Below are 24,098 nucleotides of genomic sequence, written 5' to 3' on the forward strand. Positions count from 1 at the left end.
TTATTATCATATTATTGTTTACCACTGTTGTTTATTACAATAAACATGCACAAATCTTGTATAATACTAATGTTCTATCATATATTTACATATTTACAATCACTGGACATGGTTTTAGAACTGCTGGAGCTTGTGGAACTCCTTGAAACAAGGCACCATGCACAGAGGTACCTCACATTCCTCACACATAAACCGAGTGTCTTTGCGTCTTTGTTGCCGTCTTTTTGTTTGTGCACAGACGATGCATCTCTTCTGAGCAAATTTCTTCTCAGTTGAAGGAAGTTGTATTATGAAATGATCACCTTCCCTCCTCAAACGCTTGGGTATATCCTGAGGAATTCGAGGACCATGTTGTATAACAGGTGTTGTTACCTGGTACTTCATTATGAGTTGTCTGACAACAGACAAACAAAATTCACCATACAGTGGTCTGTTGCCAGTCTTTATTTGGTACATATTATATGCATTGAGCATTGAAATGTCCATGAGATGGAAGAAAAGTTTCATGTACCACTTGTAACTCTTACGAACACAGTCAACAAAACCAATCTGCGTGTCACATTTGTCAACCAAGCGCATGTTTTGTGTATAATCAATCACTGTCACTGGTTTTCGAATACGTTCATTAGTCACTCAATCAACTTTGCCACTGTCTTGCATTTCATTACGGTGAATGGTTGTCAACAATGTGACATCTCGTTTGTCATGCCACCGTAATGCCATGATGTCATTGGCAGTAAACACCTGCACGTCATCACCACGAGCACCTGCATTGAGTCTGGGCATATGTTTACAATTAGAACGCACTGTGCCACACACATCTGTCTTGTTCACTTGCATGAAATCACTGAGTAATGGGTTTGTGTACCAGTTATCGGTATATAATGTATGCCCCTTACCAAGATAAGGTGCCATCATGTTTCTCACTACGTCACCTGAGATACCCAATAACATCTTGGTATCTTTCAATGTTTTACTACCCGTGTATACAACAATATCCAACACCAGGCCACTGTCACAATCACAGAGTACAAACAGTTTTATACCAAAGCGTTTCCTCTTGCTCGGTATATACTGCTTGAATGACAGTCTACCTTTGAACAAAATCAAAGACTCGTCAATTACAAGATTCTTGAATGGATAAAAGTATATGCTGAACTTTTGTTTGAGATACATGAAAACATTTCTAATCTTGTATAACCTGTCACTTTTGTCAGGCCTGGTTTTGTCAGAGAAGTGCAACATACGTAAAAGTAGGATAAACCTGTTCACTGGTATGATTTCACTGAAGACCGGGGTAGAAATTAGCCGATCTGTGGACCAGTATGCTTTTATATTATGCTTATAAACGTGAGGCATAAGCATTATTGTTGCAAAAAGCAAATACATTTCTGCAACAGTCGTCTCTTTCCACCTGTGTAGTCTTGACTGTGGTGATAAGATCGTATTTGCCATGGCGTACTCAAAATACTTATTACTTTCCCTGACAATAATTTCCATCAATGGCTGGTCAAAGAATAATTCAAAGAATTCCAGTTCATTGGCTGTGGTTCCAAGGGGACAAGTAGGTAAAATTCCACTTTGAGAATCATCAAAGTGGTGAGGCTTGGGAATAAAATTGGGATTTTGCTGCCAATCCCACATACGGTTTGCTGGTGGATACTGGACATCATAGGCTGGTTGTGCGGGTGGTTGTGGTTGTGGTGGGCTGGTGGCTGGCGCTCCGCTTTGTCCTTGAACTGACGAGTCAGCAGCGTGGCCTGGTGAGTCACGCATGGCGGTGCCACTACCATCACCACTAACACCATCCACTGATGCCTGTGGTCTATCCATGCCAAGTGTAGCCACATCATCCTCACTATCACTACCTAAAACTGATGTTGGGCCACGGGATGTACTCCGGGATGTACTCCGTCCCCTGGGCACAGCATAGGGTACACTACCTGACCGCATGCGGTGGCGAACATACCGATGCTTCACTGGTGAATATGATTCCTCACTATCACTACTCGATTGATCGTCGAGCACAATAAAATCACAGTCCACGTCACTATCATCATCATTACTGAAGTCAGAGGCCTGGCCATCGAAAATATTAGTTTTCTCTTGCGATGAGGAACAACCGACCGTGAGTCACGAGTGCCCACACCAGAGGTACAAGGTTGAGGATCGTCAGGGTTTTTGCACTATTATCGATATCCTGGTCATTCTTTTCGGTCACTAACTGATCAAAGCCATAGAATTCGTCTTCATTTCCACTTCCATCAGTGTCAGAACTATCAGATAGGAAGAGGAGAGTCCCAATTTTCTGGGGAGTGAGAGCTGACTTGCGACGAGGCATGGTGAACAAGGGTAACTGAGCCGGCGTTCCCACAATGCTATGCGGGCGCCTAGATTTTTTGTTTATGGCGCACACCCACCACACAGACCCGTTCTCTCACATGTAGGCCTATGAGCGTTTTCGCGCTAAATTTGACGGCGCTAGAATTTTGGCGTAGATGTACGGTTTGGACACTCAATGTAAAGCCGTTGATCTACGGGACGGACCCTGAAAGGGTTAAAGAGCATATTTTTGTGAAAGTAATAAGACAAAAAAAAAAAATTCTGATCAGTACTTACCGAGATACAGTGCCAAGAAGTTTGTCAAAAATGATGTGGTGGCGGCAACATCGACGAATTCCACATACGCGCATTACATTATTTTGCGGTTTTTGTTGTTTTTTTTCTTTTCCAATTTTTTTCTATTCCTACTAACATTTGGGGCCTGAGAGACCAATACTGTACATATAATGTATATATATAAACTCACTGTATTAAACACAATAACTGCACTAAAGTTATTATCATATTATTGTTTACCACTGTTGTTTATTACAATAAACATGCACAAATCTTGTATAATACTAATGTTCTATCATATATTTACATATTTACAATCACTGAACATGGTTTTAGAACTGCTGGAGCTTGTGGAACTCCTTGAAACAAGGCACCATGCACAGAGGTACCTTACATTCCTCACACATAAACCGAGTGTCTTTGCGTCTTTGTTGCCGTCGTTTTGTTTGTGCACAGATGATGCATCTCTTCTGAGCAAATTTCTTCTGAGTTGAAGGAAGCTGTATTATGAAATGATCACCTTCCCTCCTCAAACGCTTGGGTATATCCTGAGTAATTCGAGGACCTTGTTGTATAGCAGGTGTTCTTACCTGGTACTTCATTACGAGTTGTCTGACAACAGACAAACAAAATTCACCATATGGTGGTCTGTTGCCAGTCTTTATTTGGTACATATTATATGCATTGAGCATTGAAATGTCCATGAGATGGAAGAAAAGTTTCATGTACCACTTGTAACTCTTACGAACACAGTCAACAAAACCAATCTGCATGTCACATTTGTCAACCAAGCTCATGTTTTGTGTATAATCAATCACTGTCACTGGTTTTCGAATACGTTCATTAGTCACTCGATCAACTTTGCCACTGTCTTGCATTTCATTATGGTGAATGGTTGTCAACAATGTGACATCTCGTTTGTCATGCCACCGTAATGCCATGATGTCATTGGCAGTAAACACCTGCACGTCATCACCACGAGCACCTGCGTTGAGCCTGGGCATATGTTTACGATTAGAACGCACTGTGCCACACACATCTGTCTTGTTCACTCGCATGAAATCACTGAGTAATGGGTTTGTGTACCAGTTATCGGTATATAATGTATGCCCCTTACCAAGATAAGGTGCCATCATGTTTCTCACTACGTCACCTGAGATACCCAATAACATCTTGGATCTTTCAATGTTTTACTTCCCGTGTATACAACAATATCCAACACCAGGCCACTGTCACAGTCACAGAGTACAAACAATTTTATACCAAAGCATTTCCTCTTGCTCGGTATATACTGCTTGAATGACAGCCTACCTTTGAACAAAATCAAAGACTCGTCAATTACAAGATCCTTGAATGGATAAAAGTATATGCTGAACTTTTGTTTGAGATACATGATGTCATGTGGGTTTCGAAAACGTGGATAAGGTAAAAATACTCACGTAGGCTGGTAGTACGTATAATATAACGGAATGTGTGTGAAGGCGTCAACCGCCGTCCTGCCTCTCTGCTCTCTATCGTAAGACTAACTGACCCACAGTGCCTATGTGAGGGGGTGTTTGAAATCCTGCTATGGTCAGCAGCATGAATACAGTCAGTGATTCACGCAGAGATGGTTGGTAGTGAGTCATCTACTGATACACTGGTTACTGGTAACTGGTTACTAGGAACTGGTACTACTACTGAGAGCTCGGCGACATCTCAGTAGTAGTACATGTACCAGTTCCTAGTAACCAGTTACCAGTAACTGGTACTACTACTGAGAATGAAAACATTTCTAATCTTGTATAACCTGTCACTTCTGTCAGGCCTGGTTTTGTCAGAGAAGTGCAACATACGTAAGAGTAAGATAAACCTGTTCATTGGGATGATTTCACTGCCTGTTCACTGGGATGATTTCACTGAAGACCGGGGTAGAAATTAGCCGATCTGTGGACCAGTATGCTTTTATATTATGCTTATAGACATGAGGCATAAGCATTATTGTTGCAAAAAGCAAATACATTTCTGCAACAGTCGTCTCTTTCCACCTGTGTAGTCTTGACTGTGGTGATATGATCGTATTTGCCGTGGTGTACTCAAAATACTTATTACTTTCCCTGACAATAGTTTCCATCAATGGCTGGTCAAAGAATAATTCAAAGAATTCCAGTTCATTGGCCATGGTTCCAAGGGGACAAGTAGGTAGAATTCCACTTTGAGAGTCATCAAAGTGGTGGGGCTTGGGAACAAAATTGGGATTTTGCTGCCAATCCCAGATACGGTTTGCTGGTGGATACTGGACATCATAGGCTGGTTGTGCGGGTGGTTGTGGTTGTGGTGGGCTGGTGGCTGACGCTCCGCTTTGTCCTTGAACTGAGGAGTCAGCAGCGTGGGTCCCAGCCTGGGCTGGTGAGTCACGCATGGCGGTGCCACTACCATCACCACTACCACCATCTGCTGATGCCTGTGGTTTATCCATGCCAAGTGTAGCCACATCATCCTCACTATCACTATCTAAACCTGGTGTAGGGCCACGGGATGTACTCCGGGATGTACTCCGTCCCCTGGGCACAGCATAGGGTACACTACCCGAGCGCATGCGGCGGCGTACATACCGACGCTTCACTGGTGAATATGATTCCTCACTATCACTACTCAAATGATTGTCAAGAGCAATAAAATCACAATCCACGTCACTATCATCATTATTACTGAAGTCAGAGGCCTGGCCACGCGAAAATAATAGTTTTCTCTTGCATTGAGGTACAACCGACCGTGACTGAGGAGTGCCAACACGAGAGGTAGAAGGTTGAGGATCATCAGGTTTTTCTGCACTATTATCGATATCCTGGTCATTCCTTTCGGTCACTAACTGATCAAAGCCAAAGAATTCGTCTTCATTTCCACTTCCATCAGTATCAGAACTATCAGATAGGAAAAGGAGAGTCCCAATTTTCCGTGGAATGAGAGCTGACTTGCGACGAGGCATGGTGAACAAGGGTAACTGAGCCGGCGTTCCCACAATGCTATGCGGGCGCCTAGATTTTTTGTTTATGGCGCACACCCACCATGCAGGCCCGTTCTCTCACATGTAGGCCTATGAGCGCTTTCGCGCTAAATTTGACAGCGCTAGAATTTTGGCGTAGATCTACGGTTTGGACACTCAACGTGAAGCCGTAGATCTACGGGACGGACCCTGAAAGGGTTAAGAGTCACTGGACCCCTGTAACACGAAAAAAAATCTGTCCAGAGAGCTCTTGAAGCTCTACCCCTACTACAATAACTAGCACCCTCTACCACCATCACAACCACACTCTACCACCATCACAACCACTACCACCCTCTACCACCATCACAACCACTACCACATTCTATCACCAACACTACGGTGGCCCGGTGGCCTGGTGGCTAAAGCTCCCGCTTCACACACGGAGGGCCCGGGTTCGATTCCCGGCAGGTGGAAACATTTCGACACGTTTCCTTACACCTGTTGTCCTGTTCACCTAGCAGTAAATAGGTACCTGGGTGTTAGTCGACTGGTGTGGGTCGCATCCTGGGGGACAAGATTGAGGACCCCAATGGAAATAAGTTAGACAGTCCTCGATGACGCACTGACTTTCTTGGGTTATCCTGGGTGGCTAACCCGCCGGGGTTAAAAATCCGAACGAAATCTTATCTTATCTTATCTCACTACCACCCTCTACCATCACAACCACTACCACCTTTTACCACCATCACGACCACTACCACCCTCTACCACCATCACAACCACTACCACTCTCTACAACCATCACTACCATCCTCTACCACCATCACTACCACCCTCTACCACCATCACTACCACCCTCTACCACTATCACTACCTCCCTCTACTACCACCACTTTCGTATTTTTCTACAATCTTTTTCTTTAATTCTATCGTGTTTCTCACCTTCTGTACCAAAGGAATGGCACTAGCAGCTTTCTTTGGGCCCATAGTGGCTTATTTAAGTCACACAGAATAAACAAGCGCAAAAAACAATGAATTATTACAAAATGTTTCCTATGACCTCGCAGGATAATGTTCACTCACCGAGAAACAAAGCAACTGTCTCAGAATGCATGTGTTGGAGGTTGTGTGCACGTGGGCATACTCAGACGTGTTCCATACCACTGACGAGAACGGAGGAAAGTAACAAAAACTGAGCCAATATTTTTACGAAGTCGGTGATAACTGAAATTTGCGAAAACAGAGCCCAATGAAAAGGGAGGGTTCACTGTATTAGTATTATTACTATGGCATTAAGACTCGAGGGGCACTCTTAGTGAACAAGTAACAAAGGCATGTTTATATGCTATGTAATGTGTTTCTTATATAATTTTGGAGAAAATATCATAGATGCATTAATGAAAATGCATATATTATCGTAAAATAAGACATTTAATGTACCCAAGAGTGAGTCACAAACGTATGAGTGGCCCAGGTGGACGCGTCTGGTATGGTTGATTTCCAAACGGATGTACAAAACCCGGGGTAAAATTTTGCTGAAAATATTGGTCGAAATCCGAATTGTACAATTTCCGCACAGGATGAAATCTAGGGGTCCACTGTAAATCTTAAGTTGTGGGCAGGTATTATACTAAACACTGCTCTATATTGTGTTACATATAAAGCATATTTATTTACTAAACTTGCTTATAGTACTAGCAAATTTTACACACAAAAAACAAAAACAAAAAAAAAGATAAAAAAGGGATATGAGAAATATATACAATCACAAACGCAGTCACAAATATTCACATTGGGTTTACACAAATGTTTTGCCAATAAATTTTTTAATCTTTCTAATGTTTTTAAATCAATTGTAATTCTTACTGAGAATTAAAAATAATCTCAATAAAAGCTTTACATCACAACCGAAATATGAGATACAGTATATTAAACATTCCCCTACCTTGGGATCTTCATACAGATGGCGAATCCTACCGGTGTTAAATGATGATGATCTCCTAATGATACCATGTACCTGGTACCCTTTACTAAGCAGGAGTTCAGCCAAGTAAGACCCGTCCTGCAACATTAATGCATATAACTTTTAAATCTTTGTTTAACTAATATTACAAGATACACTGTAACAAAATAACCCACACAACTTAAAAGCTTTCATATAAAGTATAAAAGGAATGATTACTTTGAGATGATTAACAATATAAAAACACATTAAAAAAGCTGACATAAAAAGTAAATGAGTGGTTATAAAAGACAAAATAATAGTCAAAACAAAAAGCAAGCATAATCAATTACAGTAGTAGAGCGGACAACAAAAATACATAGCATCATTCTTGCTTGCAGTGAGTGTATAGCATGCCCAAGTGCTGATATGGAAATGAAGAGAACCACCATTGTGAATAAATTTTCACACAGTCTTAGTGGGTACAAAACAATAGATCATTAAAGAAAGGCGAGAGAGCGACACACTTGTGTTTGCAGTAATTGAATGCAAGTTACCTGACCCGTGACACCGGTAATAAGAGCTACAGGCATTTTCGTTATTGGCGTCATGTGTGTTGTGCTTCCTCAAGTGATCTTGATTCAATAACTTATTTTCCCACTTATGGCCTGTTTGAAGTTAATAATGAAGAGGACACATTACAAATACTGTAACTGACACTAAAAATAAAATACTACCAGGCATTTACACATTCCATATATGACACTAAAAATAAAATACAGTACTACCAGGTATTTGCACATTCCATACATGACACTAAAATAAAATACTAGGCATTTACGCATTTCATACATGACACTAAAAATAAAATACTACCAGGTATTTGCACATTCCATATATGACACTAAAAATAAAATACTACCAGGTATTTGCACATTCCATACATGACATTAAAAATAAAATACCTGGTCTAATATAAAGAGCAGCTGCATGTACATGATTATCTATTTTTTTTTTGTAATTTCAATACTGAACTGTAATGATATATAGTTACATAAGCAGAGTTGTGTTTTTTGTAACCCATCTTGAGTTAATTTAACAGAGAACAAATATTTTTGGCTTCCAATGCTTGTGTATTAGAGTACCTCCTTTTGGAGCCCATAACAGCATCAACTACTATATTTGAAAAGTACTTCCTATTCCCTCCTCTGCACCACTTTTTCTCTATTTGGAAATTGTGGCCAATTGTTCTACACACTGTTGGCATAAACCATACCACGGGTGGGGTTTGAACCCACAATAAGAGTCTCAAAACTCCAGACCGTCGTGTTAGCCACTGGGTCAGCTAGCTTCAATAAGATTCATCCAACTAGGTATATTTCTACATCATAGGAAGGTTAGCATAGACACCACTGTGACCACAAATGCAAGTTTTTACAGACAAATCTCCTGCTACCATGGCCATAATGAACTCTAGCTCAAGTCCCCTCAAAGCCGTCAACATGACTTATGAAATCGTAATGACACGATTGCAAACAAACCATACCACAGGTGGGGTTCAAACCCGCGGTCAGAGTCTCAAAATTCCAGACCGTCACATTAGCCACTGGGCCAGCTAGCTTCAATAAGATTCATCTACACCATAGGCACCAATGTGACCACAAATGCAAGTTTTTACAGACGAATCTCAAGCAAGCATGGCCATGACGAACTCTAGCTGGTTCAAACCCCACCCGTGTTATGGTTTGTTTGCAATCGTGTCATGACGATTTCCTGAGTACTGTTGGCATACTTGTAATTAGCTTCAAGTGTTTTTCTATCCAATGCCAAGCTTGAAGCTAGGCCTCCCTTGTGACTGAATTATCAACCAGTCTGTTGATGACTGTACAACAAGAAGCCTACAGTTATCACAGTCTGCTAGATCAGAAACCTGCAGGAACTTCAAAGCCTTCTGCCTTTATTCCTGTAATATTTCCTATATTTGTTGGTACAGTACAAGGTTGAAGATTCATGGACCTTGAATATAAATAGTGTTGTTTTTAATTGTGCTTGCGGTACTGACACTTTTCACTGGATTTATTCTACACTATCTTCAAAGCCTTGTTTTATTTTGTTATATTTTAGGTGCATTGGTAACATTTATGAAGGGATTCAGGGAAACTGGCAAGCCAGACTTGAGTCCTGGAGGTGGGAAGTACAGTTCCTGCACTCTAAAGGAGGGGTGTTGATGTTGCAGTTTTTAAATTGTAGTGTAGGTGTGCCTCTGGCAAGACGGTGATGAAGTGAATGATGATGAAAATGTTTCTTCTTTTTTGGGTCACCCTGTCTTGGTGGGAAACTGCCGATGTGTTATTAATAAAAAAAAAAGAAGTTTTAGGTGCATACACCACGATACAGTAGCACATTTTGAAAAGCTTTATTATATTCTTTGAGTTGTTTACAATCATGTCATTACAGTTTCACCAGTCATTCACATGGCTCTCATGGGACCTGAACTAGAGCATACCACAGCCATGCTTCTGGGAAGATCATCAGCAAAAACCTGCATTTGTGGTCACAGTGGGGTCTATGATAATCTTTCTAGTGCGTATAGAAATACACCTAGTTTGATTAATCGTATTAGGCTGGCATGTTACAATATACTTTTGATGAGTTTCAAGAGTCTGGCCTACTAGTATTAGGACTGACCTCCCATGAGTTCAGACCCCCACTCCATTCTGTGAGTTGTTGACAATCATGTCATTACAATTTTGAAAATCAGTTTATTTTTCAGAATTTTTATTTTCATGTGCATCCAGTATTTGAGACATTTAAAACTCTACCAGCAATACACAGGATATTTTCCACTGCATTAATGTGGTCCTCTGATCAGGGCCAGATTAAAAAGTCTCCGGGCCCTAGGCTATTCAGATTGGCGGGGCCCCTTTGAGTTACGGGTAAGCAAAGCGACCCCTTCCAGCTTGGGGGAGGGGAGGGAGGTCGGTGTGAGCCTGTTTAAGGTCTAATTAAATACATTCTGGCTATTTAGATTAAATTTAATAGGGAAAGTACATCAAGACAACCAAAACCATTTACCAACTGCCATTATAACTATCTTGTTAAATCATGCATTTTAAAGAGAATAAACTCAAGACAGCATAGTATTACTAGATGAGGCTATTAAAGTAGTGACATCATGTACCTATTATATTCAGCATAACCACTACAGCACTATTATTCCCTTTATAAATCACTGACCATTATTGTTATCATTGCATCATGCATAAGACTATCAAATCATATAAACTCAAGAAAGTAAAGAATTGTTTATATTCACAGGCAGTTCTTAAATAAACTTTTTTCTGGATTTCATATTGGCAAAATCATCAATTATATTCTGAAAATCAATATTTCTTGTTAGATCAGACTCAATGGTCAACAAGGCTAGGTTACACAATTTGTCTTGGCTCATTGTTGAACGGAGCTGGTTTTTCACTCTTTTCAAAACAGAAAATGAACGTTCTCCTTCACAGTTAGTAGCTGGAAGTGTTAAGTAAAGGCGATACACTATGTCAACATTAGGGAAGCTGTTCTGATGTAAACAAAGGCGTGTTGAGTGTTGCCATCTATGGTTAGGTTTATTTATTTTTATTTTATTTATTTATTTTTTTTTTGATTAATTTTTAAAAATCAATTTTACTCTCCAAACACTTGAACTTTTTAGGTAGGGACCCCTTTGCACTTGCACCATGTGTGCAGTCTTGGATGAGCCTCTGAACCCCTTGGACCGCGGGGCCCCCAAATGCGCGGGGCCCTAGGCAAATGCCTAGTTTTCCTATGCGGTAATCCGGCCCTGCCTCTGATAATACTCTGGTAGTTACTTCACTTCAAGATCTTTCTCTTCTTCAGATGTTCTTAATTTTTTACCCCAATTTATATTCTACTACAGTATTTCCATTACATTTCAGCATTCCACTGACATTTATCACTTGATCAGCTTATCCAAATCATCCTGTTATGATAAATCATGTATGTATATATTTGCTTATACATTATTACCTGAAGAGTGTTCCGGGAGTTATTGCCCGTGGCCTGGTCCATGACCAGGCCATCATTGCTATTTACTGTTTTATTGAAATATTTTTTAAAAAACAGGCAAGCTAGAAATGAGTCTATAATTGTTGATCTCTGTTGTAAGTTTTATTCTAGCATTACTTTAAGAAGCTTGCTAATCAACAATACATCATCTACAGTAAAAGGCTGTTGAACTTAAAAAGTTTTTATACCTACTCAGACTTGCACATTTACCGTATTTTGCGGCTTATAAGACGCTAAACACTGGACTTGTTTTAGTTTCAGTGGCTCAGCATTGGACATAACTGGGAGAGCTACAGCCCACCCCACACCCCAAACTTATAGCTCCCATCACTGACCTTCAGTTTATAGGACGCAGGGTGGTTTTTGGAGACATTTTATGGAAAAAAAAAAGTCTAATAAGCCATAAAATACAGCACTTTCACATAAATTACAGCATCCCAGCACTGTTTTCTAACTACCACTCATAAATTATATAACAAGGCATGAGTAAACATCTATGCAGCTTCAGTGTTAATTCTTATATTTACCCAAGAAAATGTATATAATGTGAGGAATTGAACCAAGTCCAGTACAAAACTCCCAGTTTCCCCTGTAAACAACATCTTAAATACTGTACTATCTTATCTTATCAACATCACCAGTAATGCTTTCAGCAATGCAGGAAATACAACTATTTTATCATTCTGATGCAATCTGAAACAGGAAAAAGTCTCAGAACAATTCATTCACCTACTTAATTCTGAATTTGTTTGAGACTGGGTCTCACACTTAATAAATAATTAAATAAATAAATACATAAATAAAAAGAAGGAAGTAATTATATCATAAATAGGGATGGGATGATATCAAAATTTTTGCTGATACTGTTACTGCTGCTGAATTTTAAGTCAATACTGATACAGTACCATAAAAATTAGCCAATACCCACCAATACTGATATTGTCAAAATTAATTGATACCCACCAATACCAATATTCAATTTTAAGCCAATACTGATACCATCAAAATTGATTGATACCCAATACCAATACTGGCCAACATAAAGTCCTCCTGATCATGATTTTCAAATTCTTCCCCAACTGTAAGATACTTTATCAGGATTTCTTTCTAATTAGTAAAGTCAGAAATATTTTTTGAAATCAGTCCTGTACTATTAGGAAACCATAAGACTCTTGGATTTCCTGCATAGTGCTATACTCCAAGTAACTCTGTGAAAATTTAAATTTCTTATGATGACTATATTATTGTGGGATGCTTTCAGTTTCATCTCAAAAATAGTTTCTTACAAATCGCTTTCTAAGTTTGCTTTACACGTTCCTCAAGAAACTGACAACAAATGCTGTGTCCATTCCTTCAGCCAAGCTATATGCACAGACAAATCTTGGAATTCATGTACAGTACAGTGGAACCTCTACTTACGAGTGCATTCACGTGCAAGTTTTTCCAGATACGAGCAGTCACTCGGTTAATTTTTTGCTTCCAGACACGAGTGAAATTTCCAGATGAGAGTGGGCTTCAAGGGAGGTTCCTTGATGCTGGTGAAAGGCTCTTGCTTTTCATCTAGGGAACTGAATCTCAGTTGTTTGTTGGACTATCTTATTGAAACTTGGGCAATGTATGATGGGAAGATGCTTCTTAATGTACACCAAAAATGAAAGAAATTGGACCATAAATAAAAGAGTTCACCTCTCAGCCATTAGCCTCCCCTTAGCAGTATATTTTCGTATGATTTTTATAGTTGCATTCTCATTTTTTTGCTCTCCTTTGATAGAATGGAAGATATACTACAGAAATAGATGTAATTTTGATTGGTTTCACAACGAAAAGTACCTTGAAATTAAGCTCAAAGTAGTAGATATCTTCAATTCTTTGCCTGGAATTCCACTGGAACGAATTAATTCCATTTCAATTAATTTAAACGAGGAAAATTGACTCTGCAAACAAGCAAATAAAGATGCGAGCAAGGTCACGAAACGGATTAAACTCTACTTACGAGGTTCCACTGTACTCTGTAACCTAAGTGATTCGATTATACAAAATTTTTACCAAAGGCCATTTTACAGTGGTGTCAATTACTTATGTACACATTTTTGACAGCACCCAATTTCTTCTTATTTGGCACATGAACCATAAACTGAAAACAATAAATATTAGTTTATTCAAGCTGTGATTAATGATTTTTCCCATGTCCAAATTTGTTTTATTTGTAAGTTCTTTCTTATGAATGTTGGTGCTGAATGTTGGGGGGCTATACAGCATGCATCAATACAGCTCTACTTCCTGGTGCCTGTGAGGAAAAACTGTCCAAGCTGGGAGGAAAACGAAAAGTGGACAAGCACTGCTAAGAAGGAAGAAAAAATTGTTAACTCCCACCTAAATCCCAGCAAAGTAGGATGCTCACAGCATCAATCAGCTTTCCTCACACCTGCACATTTAACTTTAAACACACAAAAAATAGCTGATTTAGTGACCCCAGCAGGCAATAAATGATGATAATCGTTTTAAAAAATAATCTAGGGAAAATTTGTCATGGATGTCCAGTGCAGAGTGATATCCACAGCTCACCAAGGCTGGCATAGAAATTGTGCTATGAATGTTAACATTATGCAATTTAGAGCATTATTTAAGCCATGATGCCCATTTTTCTACTGTTTCTATCTCGACTTTTTTTTTTCTACCAGCCACTGCATTTACCAGTCGGTAAATAATTCCTAGGGTATGATATACAATAGTCTGAAACAGCTATAGAAACACAAAAATACTTTTGATATTGAAAAATGTTTGGCTGATATTAGAGGTTTTAGTTTATTTCAGCTTCTTTTTTCTTTTTTTTCTGTTTTTTTCTTTTTTTCTTTAGAATCCTGGAGAGGTTTTCTGATATGGTTATATTATATTTTTTTTATAACCAGATATCTACACATATTAGCAATGACTGATGGATGGTAAGTATTGCCAACAAATATGGTGTTAAAATACCTGGTGTACAGCAAACCTAGGCCATTATGTACTTTATTATTGGGGCAAAAATATGGTAATACAGTGGAACCCCAAGTTTCAGCCCCCCTGAGTATTGGCCGCTTCAAGTTTCAACCACTTTTTTTAGCAAAATTTTGTCCCAAGTTTCGGCATGTGCCCTGTGTTTCAGCCGGCATACCAGACCTGTCCACCTGCCAGTGCAGGTATCATGAGCCAGTCTAGCTTTGTTTATCCTTGAGTGAACATTACCCTGCAAGCTCATCCAAACAATTCACAATAAATTCATTGTATTTGGTGCTTGTTTATTGATTGTGATTGTGACTTTGAACTCTGCTTGGAGAAAATTGTGGCCACAATGTGTCCTCCAGAGGAATTCTGAAGGGTTTGAGGTTGACCTTGACAACCCTACACCTATTGTGGAATCTATTGCATCTTTGGGTAAGTCCATGGGGTTGGATGTGAGTGGTGAGGATGTGGAAGAGTTGGTGGAGGACCACAGGGAAGAGCTAACCACTGACAAACTGCAAGAGTGTCAACTGGAACAGCATCAGACCACAGCTGAGGAACTTGCTTCAGAGGAGGAAGAGAGAGTGAAAGAGGTGCCTTCTTCAGTGATTAAGGGCATGTGTGGAATGTGGAATAAGTTGCAAAGTTTTGTGGGAAAATACTACCCTGAGCAAGCTGAAACAAGCTATCTCTGCAACATGTTCAGTGACAAAACAACGTCCTATTTTAGGCAAATCTTAAAGAGACGCCAGAAACAGAGCACTCTTGACAGCTATTTTGTGCAACAGGGGTCCAGTGACTCTCAAGCTGGTCCTAGTGGTATTAAAAGACAAAGAGGGGAAGTAACCCCAGATAAGGATTTGTTACCTAAAGTCTTTATGGAAGGGGATTCCCCTTCCAAACAATAAGTCCTCCCTCTCTCCTCCTCCCAACAAACAAATGAAATACAATTCCCGAGATCAAGAGCAAGAGCCCCTCACCAGTGTCAAGGAACCTGCCTTGAGGTCTGCTCGCGTATGGAAGCAAAAAATCGACCCATCGACTGCTCGTATTTGGAAAAACTCGCATGTGGACACGCTCGCAAGTAGAGGTTCCACTGTATAAATATACAGTGGACCCCCGAGTTTCGTGATTAATCCGTTCCAGAGAGCCTGCCAAAGGTTGAGATTCACGAAACTCGAAACCATTTTTTTTTTATTTTATTATCACACTGGCCGATTCCCACCAAGGCAGGGTGGCCCGAAAAAGAAAAACTTTCACCATCATTCACTCCATCACTGTCTTGCCAGAAGGGTGCTTTACACTACAGTTTTTAAACTGCAACATTAACACCCCTCCTTCAGAGTGCAGGCACTGTACTTCCCATCTCCAGGACTCAAGTCCGGCCTGCCGGTTTCCCTGAATCCCTTCATAAATGTTACTTTGCTCACACTCCAACAGCACGTCAAGTATTAAAAACCATTTGTCTCCATTCACTCCTATCAAACACGCTCACGCATGCCTGCTGGAAGTCCAAGCCCCTTGCACACAAAACCTCCTTTACCCCCTCCCTCCAACCTTTCCTAGGCCGACCCCTACCCCGCCTTCCTTCCACTACAGACTGATACACTCTTGAAGTCATTCTGTTTCGCTCCATTCTCTCTACATGTCCGAACCACCTCAACAACCCTTCCTCAGCCCTCTGGACAACAGTTTTGGTAATCCCGCACCTCCTCCTAACTTCCAAACTACGAATTCTCTGCATTATATTCACACCACACATTGCCCTCAGACATGACATCTCCACTGCCTCCAGCCTTCTCCTCGCTGCAACATTCATCACCCACGCTTCACACCCGAAATTTACGATTGCTGGGAATTACGAAAAGCAGGGGACCACAGTGGTCCCTCACTTTTCGTAGTTCTCGGCAATCATAAATTTCAGAAATCACAGGGATATTTTCGTATAAACATGGACTCTCTTTTCATAGGTTGACTCGCGAGTCGTAGTTCATCCGGGACACGTACCCACGGCGTGGGCCAGGGCGGCAGCCAGTCTGGCATTGTTTACCAGTGAGCGAAGGTCCCCTTGCGTGCTCCAGCGAAATATTTCATAATATTCTATTTATTTTAGTGCTTGCAAGTATTAAATAAGCTACCATGGCTCCAAAGAAAGCTCCTAGTGCCAAGCCTGTGATAAAGAAGGTGAGAAATATGACTGAATTTAAGAAAACCATCATTGAACAATATGAAAGTGGTACAAGTGTGGCCGAACTGTCCAGGATGTATAAGAAACCCTACACAACCTTATGTTCCATAGTGGCCAAGAAAAAGGAAATCAAGGACGCTGTTGTTGCAAAGGGGGTAACTATGCTGACAAAAATGAGATCACCAGTACTTGAAGAGGTTGAGAAGTTATTATTGGTGTGGATAAATGAGAAACAATTAGCAGGAGATACTCTTATGACTTCGATTATTTGTGAAAAGGCTAGGCAGTTGCATGACGATTTGGTAAAGAAATTGCCTGCAACTAGTGGTGATGCGAGTGAATTTGAGGCCAGCAAAGGCTGGTTTGAGAGATTTAAGAACTGTACTGGCATACACAGTGTGGTAAGGCATGGTGAGGCTGCCAGTTAGGACCACAAGGCGGCTGAAAAATATGTGCATGAATTCAAGGAGTACATAGAGGCTGAAGGACTGAAACCTGAACAAGTGTTCAATTGTGACGAAACAGGCCTCTTTTGGAAGAAAATGCCAAAGAGGACCTTCATTACACAGGAGGAAAAGGCAATGCCAGGACACAAGCCTATGAAAGACAGGCTGACGCTAATGTTCTGTGCTAATGCTAGTGGGGATTTCAAAGTGAAGCCATTACTAGTGTACCATTCTGAAAATCCCAGTGTGTTCAGGAAAAACAATGTTATGAAGAGTAAATTGTGTGTGTTTTGGAAATCTAATAGTAAGGCATGGGTCACGAGGGAAATTTTCGTTGAGTGGTTCAATGAAGTGTTTGGCCCTAGTGTGAAGGAGTATCTCCTGGAAAAGAAATTGGATCTCAAGTGCCTGCTAGTAATGGACACTGCACCTGCTCATCCTCCAAACTTGGATGACCTAATTTTCGAGGAGTTTGGGTTCATCACAGTAAAGTTCTTGCCCCCGAATACCACTCCTCTCCTCCAGCCCATGGACCAGCAGGTCATTGCAAACTTTAAAAAACTCTACACAAAAGCAATGTTTCACAGGTGCTTGACTGTGACCACAGACACTCACTTGACCCTAAGGGAATTTTGGAGAGAACACTTCAGCATCCTCCATTGCATAACCCTTATAGGTATGGCTTGGGAGGGAGTAACTACCAGGACTTTGAACTCTGCCTGGAGAAAATTGTGGCCAGATTGTGTTGACAAAAGGGATTTTGAAAGGTTTGGGACTGACCCTGATGAGCCTATGTCTGTTGTAAAATCAATTGTGGCACTGGGGAGTTCCATGGGGTTGGATGTGAGTTTGGAGGATGTGGAAGAATTGGTGGAAGACCACAACGAAGAGCTCACCACTGAGGAGCTGCAAGAGCTTCAGCAGGAAGAGCAACAGATTGCAGCTCAGAATCTTGCTGCAGATGAGGAAGAGAGATGGAAGAAGGTGCTTTCTTCAGAAATTAAAGAGATTTTTACTATGTGGGGTAAGATGGAAAGCTTTATGGAGAAACATCACCCTAACAAGGTTGTTGCAAGCCATGTTGGCAACATGTACAGTGACAAAGTCTTGGGCCATTTTAGGGAAGTGTTAAAGAGACGCCAGAAACAGCTCTCTGGACAGTTATTTTGCGAGACAGGACTCCAGTGACTCTCAAGGTGGTCCTAGTGGCATTAAGAAACAGAGAAGTGAAGCAACCCCAGAAAAGCAAATGGTACCTGAGGTGTTGATGGAAGGGGATTCCCCTTCCAAACTATAAACAATCCAATCTCTCTCCTCCTCCAGTCTCCCATACACGAAGAAGAATCTCCAATAAAGGTAAGTGTTATGCTTTTAATGTTTCATTCATCATTTCCCAATGAGTTGTTTATGTACTACATGTATGTTTCATGTAAACATTTTTTTTGTTTTAATACTTCTGGGTGTCAGGAACGGATTAATTGTATTTACATTATTTCTTATGGGGAAAATTGATTTGTAAATCGTAAATTTCGTTTATAGTAGATCCTCCAGGAACGGATTATGAAAAACGAGGGACCACTGTATATATAATATACAGTGGACCCTCGACCAACAATGGCATCGTCTAACGTTAAATTCGACTAACGATATGTGTTAACACTAACATGTTGCCTCGACTAACGATAAAAAACTCGACTAACGATATTCCTTCTCGGGTACCAATTAATATCGTTAGTCAAGGGTCCACTGTATATATATATATATATATATATATATATATATATATATATATATATATATATATATATATATATATATATATATATATATATATATATATATATGTATGTGTATATATATATATATATATATATATATATATATATATTTATATATATATATATACATATATATATATATATATATACATATATATATATACAGTGGACCCCCGCATAGCGAACGCCTTGCATAGCGAACAATCCGCATAGCGAACGCTTTGTTCGCCAAAATTTTGCCCCGCATAGTGGACAAAAACCCGCTCAGCGACCTTCGTCCGAGACGCGTCCATTGTTTACCAGCCAGCCTCCGCGGTAACATTCAAGCATACACTCGGAATATTTCGTATTATTACAGTGTTTTCGGTGCTGTTTCTGGAAAATAAGTGACCATGGGCCCCAAGAAAGCTTCTAGTGCCAACCCTGTGGTAAAAAGGGTGAGAATTAGTATGGAAATTAAGAAAGATTTTGAAGGGTTTGGGGCTAACCCTGAGAAGCCTATGCCAGTTGTGGAATCCATTGTGCCTACTTCAAAAATTAAGGAAATGTGTGCACAGTGGGTTGAACTGCAAACCTTTATGGATGAAAATCACCCTGACACAGCTGTTGCAAGCCGTGCTGGTGACTATTTCAATGACAATGTTATGGCCCATTTTAGACAAATCGTAAAGGAACGGGAGGTACAGAGCTCTATGGACAGATTTGTTGTGCGACAGAGGTCCAGTGACTCTGAAGCTGGTCCTAGTGGCATTAAAAGAAGAAGGGAAGTAACCCCGGAAAAGGACTTGCTACCTCAAGTCCTAATGGAAGGGGATTCCCCTTCTAAACACTAACACTCTCTCTCCCCTCCTCCCATCCCATCAATCATCACCAGATCTTCAATAAAAGTAAGTGTCATGTAATTGTGCATGCCTTTTTCAGTTTGTGTGTACTAAAATTAACATTTTTTTGTGGTAAAAAAATTTTTTTTTCATACTTTTGGGTGTCTTGCACGGATTAATTTTATTTCCATTATTTCTTACGGGGAAAATTAATTCGCATAGCGAACATTTCGCATAACGACCAGCCCTCTTGCACGGATTAAGTTCGCTATGCGGGGGTCCACTGTATATATATATATATATATATATATATATATATATATATATTTATATATATTATAGGTAGTATGTTGGTAGACAGCAACCGCCCAGGGAGGTACTACCGTCCTGCCAAGTGAGTGTAAAACGAAAGCCTGTAATTGTTTTACATAATGGTAGGATTGCTGGTGTCCTTTTTTCTGTCTCATGAACATGCAAGATTTCAGGTACATCTTGCTACTTCTACTTACACTTAGGGCACACTACATATACATGTACAAGCACATATATACACACCGCTCTGGGTTTTCATCAAAAGAAAAACTTTCACCATCGTTCACTCCATCACTGTCTTGCCAGAAGGGTGCTTTACACTACAGTTTTTAAACTGCAACATTAACACCCCTCCTTCAGAGTGCAGGCACTGTACTTCCCATCTCCAGGACTCAAGTCCGACCTGCCGGTTTCCCTGAACCCCTTCATAAATGTTACTTTGCTCACACTCCAACAGCACGTCAAGTATTAAAAACCATTTGTCTCCATTCACTCCTATCAAACACGCTCACGCATGCCTGCTGGAAGCCCAAGCACCTCGCACACAAAACCTCCTTTACCCCCTCCCTCCAACCCTTCCTAGGCCGACCCCTACCCCACCTTCCTTCCACTACAGACTGATACACTCTTGAAGTTATTCTGTTTTGCTCCATTCTCTCTACATGTCCGAACCACCTCAACAACCCTTCCTCAGCCCTCTGGACAACAGTTTTGGTAATCCCGCACCTCCTCCTAACTTCCAAACTACGAATTCTCTGCATTATATTTACACCACACATTGCTCTCAGACATGACATCTCCACTGCCTCCAGCCTTCTCCTCGCTGCAACATTCATCACCCATGCTTCACACCCATATAAGAGCGTTGGTAAAACTATACTCTCATACATTCCCCTCTTTGCCTCCAAGGACAAAGTTCTTTGTCTCCACAGACTCCTAAGTGCACCACTCACCCTTTTCCCCTCATCAATTCTATGATTCACCTCATCTTTCATAGACTCATCCGCTGACACATCCACTCCCAAATATCTGAATACATTCACCTCCTCCATACTCTCTCCCTCCAATCTGATATCCAATCTTTCATCACCTAATCTTTTTGTTATCCTCATAACCTTACTCTTTCCTGTATTCACTTTCAATTTTCTTCTTTTGCACACCCTACCAAATTCATCCACCAATCTCTGCAACTTCTCTTCAGAATCTCCCAAGAGCACAGTGTCATCAGCAAAGAGCAACTGTGACAACTCCCACTTTATGTGTGATTCTTTATCTTTTAACTCCACGCCTCTTGCCAAGACCCTCGCATTTACTTCTCTTACAACCCCATCTATAAATATATTAAACAACCACGGTGACATCACACATCCTTGTCTAAGGCCTACTTTTACTGGGAAATAATTTCCCTCTTTCCTACATACTCTAACTTGAGCCTCACTATCCTCGTAAAAACTCTTCACTGCTTTCAGTAACCTACCTCCTACACCATACACCTGCAACATCTGCCACATTGCCCCCCTATCCACCCTGTCATACGCCTTTTCCAAATCCATAAATGCCACAAAGACCTCTTTAGCCTTATCTAAATACTGTTCACTTATATGTTTCACTGTAAACACCTGGTCCACACACCCCCTACCTTTCCTAAAGCCTCCTTGTTCATCTGCTATCCTATTCTCCGTCTTACTCTTAATTCTTTCAATAATAACTCTACCATACACTTTGCCAGGTATACTCAACAGACTTATCCCCCTATAATTTTTGCACTCTCTTTTATCCCCTTTGCCTTTATACAAAGGAACTATGCATGCTCTCTGCCAATCCCTAGGTACCTTACCCTCTTCCATACATTTATTAAATAATTGCACCAACCACTCCAAAACTATATCCCCACCTGCTTTTAACATTTCTATATTTATCCCATCAATCCCGGCTGCCTTACCCCTTTTCATTTTACCTACTGCCTCACGAACTTCCCCCACACTCACAACTGGCTCTTCCTCACTCCTACAAGATGTTGTTCCTCCTTGCCCTATACACGAAATCACAGCTTCCCTATCTTCATCAACATTTAACAATTCCTCAAAATATTCCCTCCATCTTCCCAATACCTCTAACTCTCCATTTAATAACTCTCCTCTCCTATTTTTAACTGACAAATCCATTTGTTCTCTAGGCTTTCTTAACTTGTTAATCTCACTCCAAAACTTATTCTTATTTTCAACAAAATTTGTTGATAACATCTCACCCACTCTCTCATTTGCTCTCTTTTTACATTGCTTCACCACTCTCTTAACCTCTCTCTTTTTCTCCATATACAGGTCTCCCTCAACATTCACGTTTTCAACTTTCGCGGGCTTCACACATTCGCGAATTCCCAACCGCCAAATTCCCAGCCTCCAAATCATATTTAAGTTTACCGCCAGGAGTCCTTACTACCCTCCCTCCGACCCCTGCAACTGGCAGCCAGCCCTCCCACCACTGTGTGGTGAATGTTTTGTTTGTTCATTATTTGCTATTAAACTACAGTATAAATAATGTAAACCCATCCATGACTGCATATTAGAATGGCTATTCAGACAGGTATTGGAAGGTGACATCATGTGTTTACTCTTGAACACAGCAAAGAATCAAACATTTCTGCTACTGCTAATAATAATAATAATAATAATATTTATTATTTTTATTATTTTTTTTATTATCACACCGGCCGATTCCCACCAAGGCAGGGTGGCCCGAAAAAGAAAAACTTTCACCATCATTCACTCCATCACTGTCTTGCCAGAAGGGTGCTTTACACTACAGTTTTTAAACTGCAACATTAACACCCCTCCTTCAGAGTGCAGGCACTGTACTTCCCATCTCCAGGACTCAAGTCCGGCCTGCCGGTTTCCCTGAATCCCTTCATAAATGTTACTTTGCTCACACTCCAACAGCACGTCAAGTATTAAAAACCATTTGTCTCCATTCACTCCTATCAAACACGCTCACGCATGCCTGCTGGAAGTCCAAGCCCCTCACACACAAAACCTCCTTTACCCCCTCCCTCCAACCCTTCCTAGGCCGACCCCTACCCCGCCTTCCTTCCACTACAGACTGATACACTCTTGAAGTCATTCTGTTTCGCTCCATTCTCTCTACATGTCCGAACCACCTCAACAACCCTTCCTCAGCCCTCTGGACAACAGTTTTGGTAATCCCGCACCTCCTCCTAACTTCCAAACTACGAATTCTCTGCATTATATTCACACCACACATTGCCCTCAGACATGACATCTCCACTGCCTCCAGCCTTCTCCTCGCTGCAACATTCATCACCCACGCTTCACACCCATATAAGAGCGTTGGTAAAACTATACTCTCATACATTCCCCTCTTTGCCTCCAAGGACAAAGTTCTTTGTCTCCACAGACTCCTAAGTGCACCACTCACTCTTTTTCCCTCATCAATTCTATGATTCACCTCATCTTTCATAGACCCATCCGCTGACACGTCCACTCCAAAATATCTGAATACGTTCACCTCCTCCATACTCTCTCCCTCCAATCTGATATTCAATCTTTCATCACCTAATCTTTTTGTTATCCTCATAACCTTACTCTTTCCTGTATTCACCTTTAATTTTCTTCTTTTGCACACCCTACCAAATTCATCCACCAATCTCTGCAACTTCTCTTCAGAATCTCCCAAGAGCACAGTGTCATCAGCAAAGAGCAGCTGTGACAACTCCCACTTTGTGTGTGATTCTTTATCTTTTAGCTCCACGCCTCTTGCCAAGACCCTCGCATTTACTTCTCTTACAACCCCATCTATAAATATATTAAACAACCACGGTGACATCACACATCCTTGTCTAAGGCCTACTTTTACTGGGAAAAAATTTCCCTCTTTCCTACATACTCTAACTTGAGCCTCACTATCCTCGTAAAAACTCTTCACTGCTTTCAGTAACCTACCTCCTACAC

General features: G+C 40.7%; 1 protein-coding gene across 10 annotated transcripts in view; it reads right to left on the minus strand.

The window, feature by feature from the left end:
- Gmd (GDP-mannose 4,6 dehydratase) overlaps positions 1-24,098 on the minus strand; it is a gene marked incomplete at its 3' end in the record, with an annotated part of 108,607 nt that overhangs the window by 15,468 nt on the left and 69,041 nt on the right. For 7 of the 10 annotated variants that reach the window (XM_070086988.1, XM_070086992.1, XM_070086990.1 and 4 more), the window contains 2 exon segments: positions 7,533-7,649; positions 8,087-8,197. In XM_070086988.1, the coding sequence (XP_069943089.1) occupies positions 7,533-7,649; positions 8,087-8,140 (171 nt within the window). 10 annotated transcript variants of the gene reach the window in all.

Source organism: Cherax quadricarinatus, chromosome 20 (assembly GCF_038502225.1).
Source record: "Cherax quadricarinatus isolate ZL_2023a chromosome 20, ASM3850222v1, whole genome shotgun sequence".
Taxonomy (NCBI): Eukaryota; Metazoa; Arthropoda; class Malacostraca; order Decapoda; family Parastacidae; genus Cherax; species Cherax quadricarinatus.